We start from the raw sequence: 23,052 nt of genomic DNA, 5'->3' as shown, positions 1-23,052 counted from the left end.
TTTTAACAAGTATGCTAAATATGATACAGGGGAAATGCTGGTTGGACCGGTGAGGGCCCTTTTCATGGATGAGATATCAACTGGCTTGGACAGCTCAACAACTTACCAGATTGTGAAGTCACTCGGGCAGGCTATTCACATTCTTGGAGGAACAGCAGTGATATCTCTCCTCCAGCCAGCACCAGAAACCTATGACTTATTTGATGACATAATACTCCTATCAGATGGGCAAATTGTTTATCAAGGTCCCTGTGAAAGTGTGTTGGAATTCTTTGAATTCATGGGCTTCAAATGTCCCAAGAGAAAAGGAGTTGCAGACTTCTTGCAAGAAGTACCACTACCTTCTGAACTCTTTTTTTTTTTTTTCCTCAGCTGCTTTTTTACACTCATAGTTCATTGCACCTACTTTGAATCTTTTGCTATTTGTTAGGTGACATCAAAGAAAGATCAAGAACAGTATTGGGTGCAGAACGAAACACCTTATACATTTGTCACTGCAAAGGAATTTGCTGATGCATTTCAGTCATTTCACATTGGTCAGAAACTGGGTGAGGAGCTTGCCATTCCATTTGACAAGACCAAAGCTCACCCTGCTGCTTTAACAATTAATAAGTATGGTGTTGGGAAGAAGAAACTATTAAAAGCTTGCGTATCAAGAGAGTTATTGCTTATGAAGAGAAACTCGTTCTTCTACATTTCCAAGCTGATTCAGGTAAGTAGCAGGCAAACCTTTTTAGCTTTCTATTTAATTGCAGAAAATTCAAATTGGATAAGAATGTTATCTAGATACTACAGATGTAAGGCATAAAACTTTGAAACTTCAAGTTAGTTAGAAGTATGATTTTCAGTACCAAGTTCAACAAAATACTGTTGTTGGCCTAAAATTAATGAGAGTAAATAACATCTCCTCTTTTTTTCCCCCCTTTCCAGCTTATTGTTATGGCTTTGTTCACGATCACATTGTTTCTACGAACTAAGATGCACCGCAATACAGCAATCGATGGTCAAATCTTTATGGGTGCTTTGTTCTTTTCATTATCAATGATTATGTTCAATGGAATGACAGAGCTTGCCTTAACCATCCTGAAACTTCCTGTCTTTTACAAGCAAAGGGACCTTCTCTTTTTTCCTTCATGGTCATACTCATTACCCATGTGGATCCTCAAGATTCCAATAACATTTTTAGAAGTTTCCATTTGGGTGTCAATGACTTATTATGTCATAGGGTTTGATCCAAGCATTAAAAGGTATGTAAATTAATAGGCAGAATCTTAAGTTTAGGCTTCACATCTTTTTTGATGAATTTCCTCAATGGCAGGCTTTTCAGACAGTACCTTCTACTTGTGTGCGTTAACCAAATGGCTTCTGCAATGTTTCGGTTCATCGCAGCTTTAGGAAGAGATATGACTGTTGCAAACACGTTTGGATCTTTTGGGTTACTTCTAGTCATTGTTCTGGGTGGATTTGTTCTGTCACGAAGTAATTTTTGAATTATGAGTAAGTTTATTTTCTCAACCTTTTCTGTAGCCATGTGATTTAGATATGTCCTCTCTTTGCCTCAGATGAAGTGAAGAAATGGTGGAAATGGGGTTACTGGATCTCACCTATGATGTATGGGCAGAATGCTATAGCCGTGAATGAATTCCTGGGAAACAGTTGGAAGCATGTAAGCATCAATATTTTCCCGGTTTTGGAAGAATGAAAAGCAAAATGACAAAAATAATTGGAAGAAGCTTTAAATAATACTAACAAGTTAATGAGAACAATTTTTGATATAGGTGCTTCCTGATACAACAGAGCCACTGGGAGTTCTAGTCTTGAAGTCTCGCGGGCTATTCCCAGAAGAACATTGGTTTTGGCTTGGAGTAGGAGCATCGATTGGATTTGCTTTTCTATTCAATATTCTGTTCACCTTGGCTCTATCTTATCTCAATCGTAAGGGACACTTTCTTTGTATCTATGCATCTTCCTATCTTAGTCTTAGTCTTTGAAAAATTGATTTGTCTGTTGTTATAGCTTTTGGAAAGCCTCAGGCAGTAATATCAGAAGAAAACCCAGTTGAAAAACATAGGGACAGAAAAGGGAAGTTTATTGAACTATCACAGAATGAAAGAGGAGCTGACTTTAAAAGAAGTGTAGCATCAGAATCAGCATGTGCAACAAACAGCCCAAGTAATGTGGCTAATCAGAACAAGAAACGAGGAATGATTCTTCCATTTGTACCTCTTTCCCTCTCTTTTGATGAAATCAGCTATGCAGTGGACATGCCTCAGGTGAGCAGCAATTCAGTATATGCTTGTGAATTGTTTATAAAACTCAAGCTATTCCAGCTTAAATTCCATGCAATTCTGGATGTGTTGCTATGGTTGCAGGATATGAAAGCACAAGGTTTTACAGAAGATCGACTGGTACTTCTAAAGGCTGTGAGTGGTGCTTTCAGGCCAGGAGTCCTTACTGCTCTAATGGGTGTTAGTGGCGCTGGGAAGACAACTCTGATGGATGTTTTGGCTGGGAGGAAAACTGGTGGATACGTTGAGGGAAGTATAATGATATCTGGATATCCAAAGAAACAAGAAACATTTTCTAGAATATCAGGTTATTGTGAACAAAATGATATTCACTCTCCTCACATTACAGTCTATGAGTCACTACTTTACTCTGCATGGCTCCGTCTGCCTCCTGAAGTTGATACAACAACCAGAAAGGTGAAGCATTATATTGTGGGCCTGTAGCATATATAACATAGGCCAAAGGAGAGAGCATTTTCGTGTTCTTTTCAAGCAATTTGAATGATATCCACTGTAATGGCTTGCAGATGTTTATTGAGGAGGTCATGGACCTAGTGGAGCTTACCTCATTAAGTGAAGCCCTTGTTGGATTGCCTAGCGTTACTGGTCTTTCAACTGAGCAGCGCAAGAGGCTGACGATTGCAGTTGAGCTTGTTGCCAACCCATCTATAATATTCATGGATGAGCCAACCTCAGGCCTCGATGCTAGAGCAGCTGCAATAGTGATGAGAACAGTGAGGAACACAGTCAACACAGGACGAACAGTGGTATGCACCATCCACCAGCCAAGCATTGATATATTTGATTCCTTTGATGAGGTATGTCTCCAAGGCTTAGGAACAAAAATGGTTTCACGTTTCTACAATACATACTTACATATATATATATATATATATATATATATATATATGCACATTTGCAGCTATATCTTTTGAAATCCGGAGGAGAAGAAATATATGTAGGCCCAATAGGCCAGCAGGTTTCATATTTGATCAGTTATTTTGAGGTCAGGCTAATTAGTAATTATAAATATTTACTAAATTTAAAATAAAATTCTTTATTTACAGCCTCATTACTCACATAGATGAGTTTATGTTTTCTCAAGGGAATTAGGGGAATTAGCAAAATTAGAGATGGCTATAATCCGGCTACATGGATGTTGGAAGTGACTACAGCAGCACAAGAAAGAGCTCTAGGGGTTAATTTTGCCGATGTATACAAGAATTCAGAACTATACAGGTGCATTCACACACACACACACACATATATATATATATCAGAAACTTCCTAAGATGGACCAAATCATAAAGAAAAAACGACTATAGTTTGAATTTCCTACATTGAATTAAGACTGATAGGAATACAAATTATCTCTATGATATAAATGATGATATTCTGAGGTCAATGATTCAGGAGAAACAAAGCAATGATCAAGGAACTTAGTAAACCTCAGCCTGGTTCAAAAGATCTGTACTTCCCTACTCAATACACACAATCTTTCCTGACCCAGTGTTTGGCTTGCCTTTGGAAACAACACTGGTCATATTGGCGGAACCCACAGTACAGTGCAGTAAGACTGTTATTCACAATTTTCATAGCTTTTATGTTTGGGACAATATTCTGGGATCTTGGTTCCAAGAGGTATTTATTAGATGAAAAGGAACAGGTTAAATTCTGCAGATCTAACATTTGCCTCCTTTTGTTCTTAATAAGATAATATTCTCTGGTATTGCAGGAGAAAGCAGCAAGACATCTCCAATGCTGTAGGTTCCATGTATTGTGCTGCTCTATTCATTGGAATACAGAATTCTGCATTGGTGCAGCCAGTAGTTGCTGTTGAGAGAACAGTTTTCTATAGAGAAAGAGCAGCTGGAATGTATTCTGCTTTACCATATGCCTTCGGACAGGTAGATCATGCTTGTAATTTTTCAAGAGAGAACCAATAATAAGATTTATGATTTATTTTTATGCAGTCACCATATATAAAAGATCTGTGCACTGTAGAAATTTATCAGGTATAATAAAATATGGAGAGGAAAAGCATAAGCAAAGAAAGAGAGAGAGAAAAAACACAAGGAATTTTGGTGGGTTTAGTGTTAGATACTTACCTCCACCGCATCTAATTGCTTTAAGGGCTACAACTTACTCTTATTGACTTTATTTATGTTTTCAATACAAAGGTCTCTATTTATAGGGAAACCACGGTGACGGTAGTTGAGAAAATACAAGTAGGGTAATCAAATCTCTAATATTTGATTCAATTAAAACCTAAATGGAGAATATTTTAGTATTAGCCTAATATGGAAAATATATATTCTAACGTGCATTATTTTGGTGGAAGATAATTCTAATGTGCATTATTGAAGCTTGAATTTCCTAATATTTACATGTACATGTACACACACACATCTATATACATGCAAAGAGACAATAAAATGGTTGAATTGTTACAAGTTAGGCATGCTAGAATATGGAAAATAATATAACGAAAAGAATCAAAGAATGAATTTGAGTTGAGTAGCAATCAGCTTTGTCACTAGATAATTTCTGATACTAATAATTTTTGTATTAGAGAATGCTTGAATTATTCTCATGAAGATCGAGATTACATATGCAAGATGTGGAGATATTACTGAAAACAACTCTCAAAGATTTTATTGTTTCATCTGCAGCTCATGATTGAGCTCGGGTACATTATTGTTCAGGCTGTCATATATGGAGGACTGGTGTATGCCATGATTGGATTCGAGTGGACAGTTACCAAGTTCTTCTGGAATCTCTTCTTCACGTTCTTAACATTCTTATACTTCACTTTCTTTGGGATGATGACAGTGGCCATCACTCCAAACCAAACCATAGCTGTTGTAGTTGGTACATTCTTCTATGCAGTGTGGAACCTTTTCTCAGGTTATTTCCTTCCACGATTGGTAAGCATGTGTGAACCCTATCCAATTATCTACAAACCAAGCAATGTCATAAGGATCGCTAAGAGAATGTTTGGGATTGCGTTGATAAATTGAGCTTTTAAAGCCAAAAAGAGTTTCAAAACTGTGTTTTGACCCTTTATAGAGTAAAGAAGTCAAGGAAATACTTTTGGAGTTTTTTACCAAACATACCGGCTTTAGCACAACTTTTTAGTTTCTATAAGTACTTTTTAAGCTCCCTAACATAATTTCAAATAGGCTCTAAAAGTTCCTTGTTTTTGCAGCATATGCCAGTGTGGTGGAGATGGTTTTACTGGGCATGTCCTTTTGCTTGGACGTTGTATGGATTGGTTGCATCACAGTTTGGAGACGTCAAAGACATGCTTGAGACTGGTGAAACAGTGGAAGAATATATTAGGAGTTATTTTGGTTTTAGACATGACTTCCTAGGAGTGGTTTCCATTGTGATTGTTGGGATAACACTTCTCTTTGGAGTCAGCTTTGCCTTTTCAATAAAGGCATTCAACTTCCAGAAAAGGTGATGGAGGAAGGTGCTCATAATTTACTAACTGCATACCCTAAAGTAAAATATTCCCACTTTTCTTACACAATGAGATGATAATTTACTCAATCAAAAGGACACTTCAAAGCAAAGAGAAGCACTGAGACCAATCAATGGACCAATGGTTCTAGTTCCAGAAGATCTAAGTCAAGATGTTTGAATTGGTAAAAATTTCTTAGGGACTTAATTTGTGATAAATTTTATTGTCTAAGAAAAACATTTAAGTAAATATGGGAATCCTCATGCCTATTTCTATTATCTCCCTTGAGTCTCATTGATGCCATGGTGGGGCGGGCGATTAAGCTATGACTCAGCTGGTCTTGAGGGTGCGTCTACGGTTTTCACCATTTAGGTCCCTCCTGAGCAGTCCTCTGCTTGTTGGTGCTACTATAATCACACTCAGGTAGAATAGCCACAATTGATCTCCCCCTCAATCCTTTTTAATTTAAAAAAAAAAAAAAAAAAAATCCATGAAGCATCTTTACTATTCCAAAAGTGGGATAGACTGCATAGTATAGTAATTATTTTATCTTATACCTTGATTTTGACTACAAGTTCATTCTGTCAATCATTTTTCAAGTTTTCCCCATATTCCTTTACCTTCATGCCTATAAGTTAAGCTGCCATTATTGTTACGCCCCCAATTTGGAGAAATTAAGAGGGCACGAAGCTCGGGCGTTCATTATTAGTGTATAAAAATCTCAAATAAATATTCCCAAGGCGATAAGAGTACACTAGGAAAAAAAAATGTTAAAATTTTATTTATTATATATTCTTTTATATAAAGTAGTTCAGAAGGACTATCGTAGGTAAGGGTGGGTTATCGGTTCAGTTGGTGTTTGTAGAGGCATTTTCACTTACCAATTCGTAAAAGTCGATTAATTAACCGACTTTATACCGACAATGAATAGTTTCGATTTTTTTTTGTTAATTGGTTAGTCGGTTAATAGGCGGTAGTTAAGTCGGTTAATTGTCGGTTACAAGTTTTTATGTTAAGATTTATTAATTTCCTTGTAACTACAATAAAGAATATGTTTTATAAATGAAAATAAAAAGTAAATTCATGGAGCATGGACCAAAATAACAACCACAAATCAACTGGACAAACATAATAAGGAAAGTTACCAGATAAAATTCAAAATTCACTTGAAAAATCGGCTAAGTCGATTAATTGTCGGTTAACCAATAAAACTTTTTTTTTTCTACCGCCTACCGAACTGAACCGATGTCAAAACAATATTTTTATTTTGCCTACAGACCGCCGAATAAAAATGGTTCGATGGTGATCAGTAGGTGGTAAACGGTTAATCTACCCACCCCTAATCGTAGGCTCATCTTATGGTCGTAGTAGAGTTGCCAATAGTGGAATTCCCTAGGTGAAGTCCATTCAACTTATAGCCCACATGTGAAATAAATAGTATGTTTGGTATTGTGTTTGAAAAATATAACTTTTTAAAGTCAAAAAACATTTTTTTTTTTTGCAAAAAATTCATTTTTAAACTTCTGCCAAAAGTGCGTTTTAGCCATTTTTTATTTTTTTTATCCTTAAAAGCGCTTTCAATTTTTTTTTACCAAACATGCACTCAATCTTTTTTTCAAACGAACTTTTTGAGTATTAAACACATTTTTAAGCCCCTCAAATGCATACTCAAATAGGCTCAATGTGTGGTTTGTCGTGCTATAAATCATACTTATATTCAACTTGTAACATGTAAATTTGGTATGGGTCATAAGAGTAATGCTAGATACCATCTTTTTATCATCCTAAAATCCTTCTAAAGTTTATGTGGTTTTTAAAATCACCATTAAATTTTAGATGAATCATACCTGAATTTTGATCCAATGGTGATTTTAAAAGCCACGTCAACTTTATGAGGATTTTAGAAAGATAAAAAGAGATATGTTATAATGCAATAAAAATAGCATTTTTGACCCATAAAAGTCGTAGATGGCAAGAAGTCATAGGATTATCAGTAAGTGAGGCCACAACAACTATAGATGGGGCCTATGATCTCTTGCCACCTAACACTTTTATGGGCCAAAAATGATCATTTTATTGCATTATAGCATTTCTCAAGATAAAAAGATGGTACCTAACATTACTCAGGTCATAAACATCATCATATCATAATGGTGCACATGCTCTTTCATAAACATCATAATTGAGCTCAATCTTTCGTGCATATCATTGTATGTGCATTTTCAAGAATCAATATAAAAATGTTCGTGGTATCACATAATTTTCATGAAATATTAAAATCACGATTCATGTCATAAAACATCATGGAAATTTTCATAACATCATATCTTCATCTTTAAAATAACATTATGTGTAAATCATGTAATTAATTGTGACTTCAAAATATAGAAGAAAGTATTAAAAATACATGCATCAATTAGAAAAACAATTCGACATTTTAAAGATCATTAATTTAGTAAAAAACATTTGTGGGGAGTTTTAAGGTGTTCTACATTATCCAGAGTTCTATTTTTTTCTGAACAACTCTCTTCCCCTCTCTTTCTCCCATTTAAAGTCCCTAACTTTACTAAATGCTAAACTGTCCAAGATTGAAATCTCTAGACACTCCTTGGTTTCCTTTGGACAAAAATTTTCTCTAAACCAATTAAAAATAGTGTCAAGTGTTTATAAACATTTAAAAGGCACATTAAATTTAGTCTAAATTAGTAAACTGCTATTAATGACATTAAGAATTTAATGTGCCTTTTAAATGTTTATAAACATTTAGCACTATTTTAATTGTGTTGAAGGATATTTCCTTCATACTAGTTTAGGGGAAATTTCCATCTGTTTCCTTTTATATCCAAACTTTAATTCAACAAATCACAGGACAACATCTAATATTTATTTATGCATCAAAACTCAAAAGTAGGGTTCATCTGCTAGGGTTTCTTCTCCTTGCAGAGAGCGCCGCAAAGGAGGAGGGGGAGAACCTTTGATCTCCCCCTCCTCCCCTCATCCTTTCCTGCCTCCCGTCCCCCTCTTCACCTTATGAGTTAGACTATTTACTTGATGCTCCATAGCTCCTTGTGCGATTTGTTTCCCCTTCCTTTCTTCATCTTTCCCCTCCTTTGTCCTGTTTTTTGTTTTAGCCCCTCTCCTACGGCTCCTGAGCTCAAATCCACCAAGTCATCTTTCGGTTCTGGCTTGGCTCTTGGATCGGACTAGTATAAGCCCGATCTACCGTCCCATGTTAGACCCACGTCAACTTGCGCTCTTCCCACTGGCTCTCCAGCTTCGTCCGTGTCCATTGCCTCCTTGCGTCGCTTTCCGACAAACTCGCACTGAGGCCTGTTTTCTTCCAACGTCACTTTCTGTTTTTGTGGTTTTTTGGCTTTTGTCTCTTTTTTCCTTGTTTTTCTTTTCTAGTTTTTCCCTGTTCTTTTCCTGCCTATTTTTCTATTTTCTTGTGGTTTTTTGTTCCTGTTTTTGTTACTTGTAATAAGGCTCTATCCTCTCTCTTGATCTGCCCGCTTAATGATCTGTGGGGTATTCACTTTTGGTTCAGACCCTTGGGTTGTGGATGTGAACGGTATCCTGGCTATCGGGTCGAGGAGAATGAGTTTCGGCATGGGGGTGTTATGCTTTCAGGGCCGAGGAATAAGAGCCACTTATGCATTAGATTGAGTCTGTCTAGAGCAGATCTGTTGTTAAAACTGAAGGTTAGTCATGGGTTAGCGGATGTTGATGTCATTAATAGGTCTTGAATGTTAGATTTATAATGTATGTATCTTTGATGTCTATAACCTCGTAGCTTCGGCCATGATTTGCTTCAGAGCTTTTGCTCGCAATCGTTTCATCAATGAATGAGTATGGAATGTCTTCCCCTTCAAAAAAAAAAAAAAAACTAGTATAATTAAAATTGTGCGGGCTTGGTCCAAAGCGGACAATATCATATCATTTATAGGATGGTGTGTTACATATGATATCAAAGCTAAAGCTCAGCCTAAAATGGGGGGAACGTGCACAAGCCCATGAGAGTCGCCAACAAAGACACTTGGTCTCAAGAGGTGGTGATTGTAGCGTCCCAAATTACATGGGTATGAGAAAGGAGATGTGCTTATATAAAGCATGGTTTCTCTAAATGATATGAAACCTTTTGGAGTAAACCCAATAATAAAACCATGCGAGCTTGGCCCAAAGCGGACAATATCATATCATTTAGAGTCAGGTGTTACACACACACGAAAAAGCCTACTAAATAGCAACTGATCATGGATTATACAAGCTTTGGGTGTACGGTTCACCTCTCTTGTAGTTAAAGATCCAAAACCTTCAAGAAATCACTCATCTTCTCTCTCTCTCTCTCTCTCTTTCTCCCCCCCTCTAGGGTTTTTTTATGGCTGTCATAGGAGAAAAAAATGGAATTAATGGTCGTCCAAGGCACTTAGATAGGCCCTCTCCCATGAGCCCATGCTGAGATGACGAGTTGTTATTTGCATGTAGATTGGACTGATCAATCATTTAAAGTATCAATCGATTGTTCTACCTAGTGCCGTATCAATTTATCATTAAAGGATACCAATCAATCGTTTAAGTGTCCAAAAAATCCCATTTTTCTCCCACTTTAGAACTTAGGACCAACTCCAAACATACTTATGCTAGAAAACCCTTAATCCTAATCTTAGAGTGGGGTGTTACAACAAGATCATTATGACGCAACTTGAGATAGTGAGCCACGGAGAGCCTTCAGAGAGTTCTAAACTTGATCTTAGCTTCATCTATGATGTGTGCCAATATAGTTTTGTGCTAGGGTTCCCGTTGCTATCTCTCTTGAAGTTTGTGATCAAACGACACCCTTGTTCTTTCAATTGTTGAAGTCTACTGGTGGGTCGGTAAGGAATTCAATGAAGAAGATTGTTCAGTGAAGAGTTGGAGCTATTGTGGCAAGAGGCAAACGAGGGTGTTTGTCTACATACAAATCGTCTTAGTATTTTACAAAGTGTTGTAAGTTTACGATGCATGTACACTTGAATCTACTTTAGTGATTGGTTTTCTAGGTTTGGTTATCCCCAAGTGGTTCTACCTTTGATATGTTATTCAAATAGTTTCCACTTCATTAATAAATTAGTCGTATTGGAAGAACTAGATCATGGGAATAGGATCCTCTCCAGTTCAAATGAAATGGAGAGGATCCTAATTCTAGATCATGACCTTCCCTCATAAAGAAGTAAAGGCTTTTTCGTGGTGCCTAAAAAATGTTTAAGGTTTTGTTTGATAATTGGTAAAATTTTTTGAAGAAAAGCTTTAGAAATTGGTATGTGTAAAACTTTTGCAACTGCTAACTTCCATATTCATAATTTTCCTTTAGTATTACTATTTACCTTGAAAGTTCCCTCTATATATATCAACCTTTTATTTTTTTTAATATTTTATTTACATTTAAAACTCCATTTGCAACCAAGGCTTGATCATATGCTATTAATGTGATAGTTTCTTCAGAGTTGTGCATATTAAAAAGTTCAAAAGACACAATTTGTAAGAGATATATATAATTGCTTGTTTGTAGAATAAAATTGAAATACTTTATATTAATACTTAGAGTTCTAGGTGTGTAGAGAATCTTCATTACTGTTTAACAAATTTATTGATTTGGATTTGGGTTAAGTATAGGGTATATCATTTTTTTTTTAAAACAAAAAAAAAATTTACAATTTCTATCGTAATTGGACTATACGTCAAATTAAAATAACCCGCTCTAAATTAATACTTATATTGATACATCTAAATAGGACAAGAAACTTTTATCAACGGTATAAGGTATATAAAATATCTGTAAGGATATAATATGAAATCAATATTAGTTTATGGAAATTGGTTTTTTAGTTGAAGGACCACGCCACATCGAGAATATACCATTCTCTTTAAGAAATACTAAAAAAAATTTAGAAATCTAGGGTTTAATATTTTCGATTTTTTTTTTATTTATAATCACTATCCTTTCACCATTGCTTGATCAAAGGGTTAACATGACACTAGAAAGTTAGGATAGATTTCTTTCAAAAAACAAGTTTAAATATTTTTTTTTTTCTAATTCAGACTATTAAGAAGACATCAATTTATTAAAAGATTACCATAAATCGAATTTTTAATAGAGTATAGTGGTATAATAACTAGGAAGGGGCCTCTTGGCTTCCAAAAAAACACAAAAGAAAGAGTTGGTTGGTAAAGGCGTAAAGGTACAATTGCTATAATATTCAACAAAGTCAATCCCCTTGCGTAGTGCCATTAATTAATATCATTTGCTTATTTGGGATTTACAGTAATTAGTTGTACAAATTATTAGTAATTTGGATAACTATTGTGAAACAACTCATATAAAATCCATCCGCCTACCAAGCTTGGTAGGTGGCCGAGCCGTCTAAAATTTATTTGAAAAGCTCGTCCCACATGAGCTCTCTCACATCCTTTTCATTTTCTCATGTTCGAGAAGTTATTTTACGTTCAAGATTTTATTTTGTTTATTTAATTACCAGTAATCATATATATATATATATAAAAAGCCAAGTTTTGACGTAGGGAATGCTTAGAATTGCGACACGTGTCCTCCTAACTCCATCTCCCACGCCTCTCTCTCTCTCTCTCTCTCTCTCTCTCCCTCTATCTCAACTTAAATGTTTTAAACTAATTCTATGGTTTAAGACATTTAATTAATTGTGCTAACTCTGTGGAAAAAAACACTGCAGGATACACAAGCTAAAGAGAGGGAGCGAAGGGGGCCTCGCAGGGAAGGGTCTGAAAAACCTGTATCATCATGGAAGAGAAAAGCGCAGGGGGACCTAGAGACTGAACGAATCAGACATCAGGGACAGAGAAAAAAACGGGAACATGGAGGGGATATCGGACATGAAGGTCTGAGCCCTACAACTATAAATACGCAGAATGATGTCGGGGAAAATCTTGGATCGGGGATGGCGGAGGCTGCGGAGCAGCCCCGCCAACCGCAATGAATATCTTGAGCTGGAACTGTCGGGGGCTTGGGAACCCCCAGACAGTTCAAGAGCTTTGCCGTTTGGTAAAGCAAAAGAGACCCTCTATGGTCTTCCTTATGGAGACTAAATGCAGAAAGTTAAAATGGAGAGGATTCGGGTGAGGTTGGGATTTTCAAACATGCTAGCTGTGGATAGCATGGGACGGAGTGGTGGTTTGTCTCTGTTGTGGGGCGATGACATGGAGGTTGACATCCAGAATTTTAGCCACCGCCATATAAATGGCATGGTGAGAATTCCGGCTGAAACAACAAATCCATGGATGTTTACTGGATTCTATGGGCATCCAGACCCAACAAAAAGGCACGAAGCATGGGCCTTGCTCAAGCATTTGAAACTCACTGCTCCTGAATTGTGGGTTTGCGTAGGGGACTTCAATGAAGTTCTATTTGCATCTGAGAAATGGGGGGGTAGCGGACGTTCACTAAACCAAATGCTTGCTTTCCAGTCGGCTTTGGCAAACTGTGAACTCACTGACTTGGGGTTCTCTGGCCCTAAGTACACGTGGTGCAACTTTCGGGAAGGCAATGAGTTTATAAAAGAAAGGTTAGACCGGGGAGTAGCTAATGGCGGGTGGAGAGACCAATATCCGGAGGCAGAGATTCTAGTAGAGGTGGCCACTTGTTCGGATCACAGCCCACTATTCTTATTTCTCCAGCCGAAGAGAACGGGACAAGGGGGGCAGAAGTGTTTTCGACATGAGGCCCATTGGGTAAAGGATGAGGGTTATAGAGATGTGATCTCCGAGGCATGGTCCTGCAGCAGAACGATGGCAAGGTATGATTGGGAAAATGTGGCTATGAATCTCTCACAATGTAAAAATTATCTTGTCCACTGGAGAAAGATGCAGAATGGCTCCTTGATGAGCAGAATTGCACGGCTACAAAAGAAGTTAAGTGCTGCGCAGAACAACGATGCAGAGGGTAGCAGTGGACAAGTGATCGCCATGAGGCGTGAACTGCAGGGGCTCATGGAGAAAGCAGACACCTATTGGAGACAAAGAGCTAAAACAGATTGGCTACGGAGTGGCGACCGGAACACAAGATTTTACCATGCATGTGCTTCCTCTCGAAGGAAAAAAAATCGCATCTCTAGCATCTTGGATGGGAGCGGCAACTTTTGTAAATCGGATGAGGAGGTAAATTCTGCTTTTGTCACCTATTTTACTGGTTTGTTCGCTGAGATTTCTGCAGGGGACGTGGATTCCTGTGTTCAAAGTTTGAGCAGAAAAGTGACAGAGGAAATGAATGCTTCTCTCCTCCAACCATTCACGGCAGAAGAGGTTTCCCAAGCACTATACCAAATGGCTCTCTCCAAGGCCCCGGGCCCTGACGGTTTGTCTGCTGGCTTTTTCCAAACTAATTGGGAGATTATGGGTGGGGACATCACTGAAGCCATCTTAGGGACTCTAAACTCTGGTATTATGCCCCCTTGGTTGAATATGACAAACATTGCCTTAATTCCCAAGGTGAAAAATCCTACAAGTGTAACCGAATTCAGACCTATCAGTCTTTGTAATGTGCTGTATAAGGTGATTTCAAAGATTTTGGCCAACAGATTAAAACTTGTACTGCCTCATATTATTTCTCCGACCCAAAGTGCTTTCATACCTGGGCGCTTAATTACAGACAATGTATTAGTGGCATATGAAACATTGCACACAATGCATGCTCGTATGAGAGGAAAGCAGGGATACATGGCCATAAAACTGGACATGAGCAAAGCCTACGATCGTGTAGATTGGACTTTTCTTGAGACGGTAATGAGAAAAATGGGGTTTGCTCAACGGTGGATTGATCTCGTCATGATGTGCGTTTCAACGGTGCAATATGGTATTATTGTTAACGGACGAGCTTGTGGGTCCATCACACCGGGACGGGGCATTAGGCAAGGGGACCCTATTTCCCCCTACCTATTTCTCCTTTGTGCTGAGGCGTTAAGTTCTATGTTAGTCCGAGCAAACGATGAGGGGGGCTTGACCGGCGTTCCTACTTCCAAAAGGGGACCACGAGTAAGTCATCTTTTCTTTGCGGACGATAGCCTTTTGTTTTGTAAGGCGAGCATAGCGGAATGGAAATATCTGACGGAATTGCTAAGAAAGTATGAGATGGCTTCGGGTCAACGACTAAATAATAGCAAGACATCTATATATTTTAGTCGCAATACTTCTTTGGAGATCAAGGATGCGATTTTGGAAGAAGCAGGGATCCCGGATACACAACGGTATGATACTTACTTGGGATTACCGGCTTTGGTTGGGAAGTCCCGGATAAAGGCATTTCGGGGTATCATAGACAGGGTGAGAAAGCGCTTACAGGATTGGAAGATAAAGTTTCTGTCGCAGGCTGGCAAAGAAATTTTACTCAAAAGCGGTAGTTTAGGCAATTCCCACCTATTGTATGAGCCTCTTCCTTCTCCCGAAGGCTCTATGTGTTGAGATTAACAGGTACATGCATAAATTTTGGTGGGGCCAATGTGGGAAAGATGTAGGAGTAAACTGGATGAGTTGGGATCGTATGGGCACGTCAAAAGCATCCGGGGGGATGGGGTTCCGTGACTTTACCAGTTTTAATTTGGCACTTTTAGCCAAACAAAATTGGAGGCTATGGAATAACCCGGACAGCCTAGTGGCTCAAATAATGAAGGCCAAATACTACCCGGAGTCTTCGGTTTTGGAAGCAAAAGTTGGGCGTCGGCCCTCTTTTGCTTGGCGTAGCATACACAGCTCCTGCAATCTCCTTAAGGAAGGACTGATTTGGCGGGTGGGGAATGGCTCTAACATAAGGATATGGCATGATCGGTGGCTTCCCATCAATAGCTCTTGTCGAATTAGCTCTCCCCCGAGAATTCTAGATCCTGATGCCACCGTTAGTGAACTGCTGGAAGGAGAGCCGAAATGGTGGAATCATCAGCTGTTAGTCTCCATCTTTGACCCCGAGATAGTTCAGTTGATCATGGCCATCCCACCAAGCTATTCAAATCAACCTGACACTATGATATGGCGCGGCACGGCCAATGGCAAATTCTCTGTCAGGAGTGCATACAATTTGCAGCAGGAGGTGAGACAAAGAGGTAAGGCTGAAAGTTCGTCAACAGAGGGATCCATGTTGTTTTGGAAGAGGTTATGGGCGTTGCCGATTCCTCCTCAAGAAAAAAATTTTCTTTGGAGAGCTAGTCATGATATATTACCAACAAAAGAAAATTTATGTAATAAGAAGATCATCTCTGATTCTTCATGCCCCTTGTGTGGACTGGAGGTGGAGTCTACATATCATATCCTGTGGAGATGTCCGTCTGCAATGGACGTGTGGAGCTTGGGGTGTGCTAAAATTCAAAAGAGCTCTTTTGAGGGAATGAGCTTCAGGAGGGTGATGGAGAACCTTTTCAACAAGTGCTCGGTGGAGGAAATGGTTCAGTTTGCTGGACTGGCCCGACGTATATGGATGAGAAGAAACGATGTAGTCTTCGGAGGTTCTATGAGTTCACCTCAGACCTTGGTTTGGAGGCATACCCAAGCGATAGAAGAATTTAAAGCCGCTTTGGTGCAGCGAGAGCCGCCTATACCAGATCGCGTGGATGCTTCCCCAGGTACGTGGAGGTTGCCCAACCCGGGCTGGGTTAAGGTGAATTGGGACGCATCCCTGGAACCAAGGAGTGGCATCATGGCGTGGGCTGTGGTGATCCGCGATCAAAGGGGACAGCTAATAGTGGCTAAGTGCATGTCTCGTCAGGGCCATCTAACCCCTTTAGCTGCAGAAGCCTATACAGCTTTGATGGCGACCAAACAGTGCAAGGCTATGGGCCTACAGAATATTCACTTTGAGGGGGATGCAAAAGCAGTGGTGGATGCTATTAATAGTGCCGAAGAAGACAGAAGTAAGGTGGGTCATATAATAGAAGATATAAAAACTGAGGTCCAGTCTTTTGCACGATGGAAGATGACCTTTATTAGGCGAGAAGGAAACAATGTAGCCCATGTTTTAGCTAAGTATGCCTCACATCATGCTCTAACTAATACGTGGCAGGAACCACCAGACTGTATACGTGATTTAATACTGCTAGAGTCTTCCGCTCTAGTTCAGTGATGTTCTAATGAGAAGTTGATATTTCACTCAAAAAAAAAAAAAAAATTAGAATTTGTCTTAGACTAATGGATTCATATATAATTGATATGCAATTAAATTATTATTAGATGATTATTTGATAATATGTTAATTAATTGATTTGATAAAATTGCATTTATGATATGTTAATTAGAATTTGTCTTAGATTAATCAATTCATTTCCAGTGCGATCCAAAATGCGTAATTAGATCCAAAATGCAATTTGTCTTAGATAAAATTGCAAATGCATGGATACTCCAGGGGGTAAAGTGTATTTTTCCCTAAAAATATTATAGAGTTGAACAACAATTAGACTTTGGGAAGTCTATTGCCAAACGAACTCATGTCCAAAGGCCTTGTTTGGCAAAGGCTTTGGGCATTTTTTAATGTAGTAGAAAGTGATTTTGGTGATATAAGATTTTGAATTTTTGAATTTTGTTTTTCATTTAAATAGTAATAAAAGATGATTGATGTGATATAAAAAGTATTTGTAACTTCACTTTAAACTCCTGAAGTATCACGTGATTTGACAAGCTCTCCGAACTTCAAAACCTCTCAATTTGGTTCCTCTGAACTTTCAATTGCAATCAATTTGAACCCCTCCATCAGATTTTAAACATTAAAAGTGAGACAATGACGTTTATACCCTTGAATGTTTTATAAAATTCTAAATTTACCCTTAATTCCAAATGAAAAAAAAATTAAAAAAAAATAAAGTTAAAAAAAAAAATCAGACATATTTTAGTCTTTTCAAGGGTAAATCAGGGAAGTTTACTGCTAAATCTGACGGAAGGGTTCAAATTTACTAAAATTAAAAGTTTAAGGGTCCAAATTTAGAGGTTTTGAAGTTTGACGGAGGCTTCTCAAATCGTGTGGTAATTCAGAAGTATAAACTGAAGTTTCCCCTAAAAAGTAGAATGTTTAAGAGTTTAAGGGCTTGATTTGGATCGGGATCCCCGACAATGGGGAAGAAATTGCCCACAAATTTTTTTTCAAATCCTAACCATTCAATGTCATCTAAGGCTCCATATTAAGCCACATGTCCCACTATTAACAAAATAATAAATTATTATTTAAATTTTTAAAAAAAATTATCAAATAAAAATAATAAAATAATAAAAATTTTAGGGTGGTCACCATAAGGGGGTGGCCGGCCCACCCCAACTGAGAGCCGATCTGCTTCCACGTCGTCGGAAACACAACCAATGCCCATCACTGTTGACCCGGCCACCACGGTACGCCCTTCTCTTTCTTTCTTTCCTCCTCTTTCTTTTTCTGGTTGGGCAGGATAACACTCTCCCTCTTCCTTTGGTTTCCCTCTTGCCGAGACCAAACCCGAGAGGGATATTCAGAGGAGAGAGAGAGAGCTGGAGTTAGAGAGAGAGAGCTGGACAAAGAGAGATCGAGAGAGAGACCGTGAGGAGGACAAAAGAAAGAAGAGGGGTTGTTTCCCTCTTGCCTAGACCAGACCCGAGAGAGATATTCAGAGGAGAGAGAGAGAGCTGGGGCTAGAAGAGAAAAACCAAAGGAAGAGGAAGAGTGTTCTCTTGCCCAACCAGAACAAGAAAAAGAAGGAGGAAAGAAAGAAAGAGAGGGGCATACTATGGTGTCCGGATGATGTAGACTACAATGCCTTGAAGTATATGAGGAAGACCCGAATGGATAAAAGTGTGAAGACGCCCCGAAAGATGGTGACACGATCACAGACTAGCGCAGCAAAGGAGGTAGTCCCTGGAATTGCGATCGATCGCACCTTGACTGCAATCGAGCGCAATGCACCTGATTTAGAGAAGGAAGCCCCTGGAACTACAACCGATACCCCTTTGCTTCTGCGATCGAGCGCACAAGCCCCTGGAACTGCAACCGAACCTGTGAACAAGCGTAAGATCGAGCGTATAAGTCCCTGGTAGTGCGATCGAGCTCACTCGGGGCCTTCTATGCTATTTTTTCCGCTGTTATATGTTTTAAACCAACTTAGTTTACTTATTTTACTAGTATTAGGGTTGTGGGAGCCTTAATTCCGTTCTTTACTAGTACTAGGGGTCTTGGGGCTATAAACACATGATTATAGCCTCTTGAGAAGACAGTTTATTTTATTTGATCAGTTTTTTTTCAATCAGAATTACTCAGAGGAGTTTTCTTCATATTTTCCTTGAAAGGGCAACCGCTTTGCAAGCTTCCACGACATGTATGAACACGATGACTTAGTTCATGAAGAACATGAGGTGACACCGGGAAGGCGCGAGGAAGGATAGATTCCAGCTATGAGAGATGAAATTGAAGACCTCACCATCCAACTGGCCGATGCACGCCTCCATGACTAGCGTCTATGGCGACCCCCACCATGCGTGCCAGAGGAGAAAGACGAAGACGACGACATGTATGGATCTGCAAACCCTTTTGTGAAGTGCCGAACGTAGGGCCATCGACCCCCTGCACAAGCTCAAGATAATCAGTGGTAGAGCGAGTTCAAACTTGAGATTCCAGAATTCGACAGGGGTCTTGAACCCGAAGAATTCCTGGATTGAGTGGCGGCAGTTGAAGAGATTCTTGACATCAAGGAGGTATCGAAAGATCGGAGAGTTTCTTTGGTAGTAACCAAATTTCGGGGAAGGACCGCGGCATAGTGGCTGCAATTGAAGCAAGATAGGGCACGCAAGGGCAAAAGAAAGCTTGACAATTGGAAGCAATTGTTGGGAAAGATGCGACTCGCCTTTTTGCCCCACAATTACCTACGAACCATGTATCAACGGCTGCAAAATTGGAGTCAAGGTTCAAAATCTGAAGATGAATACACGAAGGAGTTCTACAAATTATTGACACAAGTTGATTTGGCCAAGTCGAAGGAACAATTAGTGTCCCGGTATATTGGGGGTTTGCGGCCACAAATTCAAGACACAATGAACCTCTTTGACCCCGCCAAGGTGTCGAAGGCTCACCAAAGGGCGTTGTTAATTGAGAAGGCGTTGGCACGTGGTTCATTCAACTCCTTTGGACGTGGCGGCAGTGGAAGCTACAACCGGTCAAGGTTTCGTTCACAACTCGGGAGGTTCCTCCCCAATTGACCGGCCCAGGTAAAAGCCCCACACCTATGGGGCAGCCAAGCCGACCCGAGGCTGCAACCGGGACCAGGTGTTTCTGTTGTGGAGAGATGGGCCACCGGATGGCAGATTGTCGCAAGGGAGAGAAGTATGGAAAGGCCCTACTCGTCGATTCGGGAGAAACCTTCGATCAACAAGGCGATGGAGAACAGCAAGAAGCAAATTTTGACGACTTCGATGGGACCAAAGAAGAATTTGCCACTAGGGATGACACTCTTTTATTGATGGCAAGAAGGATATGTTATACACCGTGGAAAGTGGAGGGAGACGACGGGCAGCACCATAATCTTTTCCACATAATTTGCACGGTTTGAGGAAAGGGGTGCAAACATGTGATTGATGGGGGCAGCTGTGAGAACGTCGTGGCTGAAGAAGCGGTTCGGAAGTTGGGCCTGGCAACGGAGAAGCACCCTACACCATATCGCTTGGAGTGGCTAAAAAAAGGGGACAAGTTAATTGTGTCTAAACGTTGCCTTGTGAGTTTTTGAATTGAAAAAATATATAAGGATAAGGTGTGGTGTGACGTGGTGGCAATCGATGTGTGCCATATACTACTTGGGAGACCATGGCAATATGATAGGAATGTGCATCATGATGGAAGGAAGAATACATACAGTTTCTTGGTAGACAATGTGAAGCTAACTCTCCTACCCAATCTGGCCGAAGGGCCCAAACCTTCAACCGGGACGGGTCAAACATTGTTGGCCAGACATGAGTTCGTTAAAGAGATGCTAGAAGCGGATTGTGGGTACTTGCTAGTGGGTAAAGAAGGCAAGAAGATAGAAGAGGTGACGGAAGAAGCCAAGGGGTTAGTTGAAGAATTTGCAGATGTATTTCCGTTTGAATTACCAGATGAGCGACCTCCTCTTCATGACATACAACACCAAATTGATTTGGTGCTGGGTTTAAGTCTACCAACCGACCACATTATTGCATGAGACCCAAAGAGCATGAAGAATTAAGGCGACAAGTGGAGGGGTTATTAGTTAAAGGACACATTCGAGAGAGCTTGAGTCCTTGTACGGTACCAGCTTTACTCACCCCTAAGAAGGATGGCTCATGGAGGATGTGCGTGGAGAGTAGGGCCATTAACAAGATCACCATGAGGTATCGGTTCCCTATTCCCCGGTTGGATGATTTGTTAAATCAATTGAGTGGGGCAACGATATTCACCAAGTTGGACCTAAGGAGTGGGTACCATCAAATTCGGGTACGACCAAGTGATGAGTGGAAAACAGCGTTTAAAACACGGGAGGCACTCTTTGAATGGTTGGTAATGCCGTTCAGATTATCTAATGCACCTAGCACATTCATGAGAATGATGAACCAAGCTTTTTGGCCTTTTATAGGGAGGTTTGTTGTAATATACTTTGATGACATACTCATTTACAGCCCCGATAAAGAGACACACCTTCTACATGTGAGGGAAGTATTTCAAGTGCTCCAGAAAGAGGAGTTCTACGCATCACCGACCAAATGCTCATTCATGACAGATTCAGTGCTTTTTCTTAGCTATGTAGTGTCTAAAGACGGGTTGGCGGTGGACGAAGCCAAAGTGGTGGCCATTCGGGATTGGACCATTCCTACAACATTACACGAGGTAAGAAGTTTCCATGGGTTGGTGTCTTTTTATAGGCGTTTCATTCATAATTTTAGCACCATCATGGCACCTATCACGGAGTGCATGAAGGCGGGAAAATTCTCTTGGAGTAAGGCAGCTACCGAAGCATTTGAGTTAATTAAACTCAAGTTGATGACGGCTCCACTACTTGTCCTTCCGGATTTTGAATTGCCATTTGAGTTGCATTAGGTCGGCGTTGGAGCGGTCCTGAGTCAAGGTGGAAGACCGGTGGCATTCTTTAGTGAAAATTTGAGTGGTGCAAGGCTCAACTATAGCACCTATGACGTCGAGTTTTACACATTAGTGCAATCATTGAGGCACGGGGGTTCCTACCTTGCCTACAATGATTTTATCTTGTACTCCCAATCATGAGGCGTTGAAGCACCTCAATAGTCAAGATAAACTCTCCTCCCGGCATGCAAATTGGGCTACCTATGTGCAACAATTCTCCTTCACCATCAAACACAAGTCGGGAGCTTTGAACAAAGTGGCCGACGTCCTTAGCCGGAAGTCGACACTCTTGACCACCATGGCAATTGAGGTAATTGGTTTTGACCTTTTAAAGGATTCTTTATCAACTGACCCTCTTTTTGGCCCAATTGTTGATGATGTGTTGTTGGGAAATCAGAGTGATTTTGGGCTGTATAATGAGTTCCTCTTCAAGGGCACTCAGCTATGCATCTCCAAGGGTAGTCTCCGGTTGCGGATTATTCAAGAGTACCATAATAAAAGGCACATTGGGGAAGTTTTATTATTATTATTGGCCAAGTATGAGAAAGGGGGTGGAGAAGTTGGTGCGCTGCTGTAGGGTGTGCCAAGTATCAAAAGGAGCGGCTACAAATGCCGGTTTATATATGCCACTACCTATTCCGGAGCGCCCATGGACTAACGTGAGCATGGACTTTGTGTTGGGTTTACCTCAGACCCAAAAAGGTAATGATTCCATCTTTGTCGTAGTTGATCGTTTCTCTAAGATGGTTCATTTTATTGCGTGCAAAAAGACTGCCGATGCCGTGAATGTAGCACAATTATATTTTCGAGAAGTATACTGTTGGCACAAATTTATTTAACTCCCAAGTGCACGAATCAATTGTAGTTTAATGGATTGCAAGTGCGAGGTCGATCCCACAGAGAATTGTATTTTTGAAAGAGCAATTTATATCTAAACTAATTAAATCCTAATCTAGTTCCAAAAGGGTTTTGATTTTTGAGTTTTGAAAATTAAAGGATAAACATAAACTAAATAAAACAAGTAAATCTAAGGATAAAGGTACTAAGGTTTGGGAATTCACACTCACCAAATCATAACAACATATTTTATGTTCATCAATATTAATCCGAAGTTCTCACAAATTAAATCATAGATATGTTTTACTATACTTCAAAGAATTAATCAAAATCATCTCATGTATCCATTCATTGACCAAATCACAAAAGGAATCCAA

The 23,052-nt window shown here is 39.5% G+C and overlaps 1 protein-coding gene across 2 annotated transcripts; it reads left to right on the top strand.

Annotated features, from left to right (window-relative positions):
* The first annotated feature begins 630 nt into the window (after positions 1-630).
* On the top strand, positions 631-6,149 carry LOC132189080 (pleiotropic drug resistance protein 1-like). Of its 2 annotated transcripts, none has more exons than XM_059603585.1 (13): positions 631-712; positions 1,319-1,479; positions 1,563-1,666; positions 1,779-1,935; positions 2,017-2,273; positions 2,373-2,705; positions 2,816-3,106; positions 3,211-3,294; positions 3,394-3,527; positions 3,702-3,929; positions 4,024-4,195; positions 4,961-5,215; positions 5,497-6,149. In XM_059603585.1, exons 2-13 carry the CDS (start codon positions 1,359-1,361, stop codon positions 5,752-5,754), a joined length of 2,394 nt encoding a protein of 797 aa, XP_059459568.1. In that variant the 5' UTR covers positions 631-712; positions 1,319-1,358; the 3' UTR covers positions 5,755-6,149. The 2 variants fall into 2 exon arrangements, with proteins under 2 accessions (XP_059459568.1, XP_059459569.1); XM_059603586.1 differs by lacking the exon at positions 631-712 and adding an exon at positions 1,172-1,247 and having other exon boundaries at positions 1,390-1,479.
* The last annotated feature ends 16,903 nt before the right edge of the window (positions 6,150-23,052 follow it).

This window comes from Corylus avellana, chromosome ca8, assembly GCF_901000735.1.
Source record: "Corylus avellana chromosome ca8, CavTom2PMs-1.0".
In the NCBI taxonomy this organism is placed as follows: Eukaryota; Viridiplantae; Streptophyta; class Magnoliopsida; order Fagales; family Betulaceae; genus Corylus; species Corylus avellana.
This window is presented reverse-complemented; position numbering and strand designations above follow the sequence as displayed.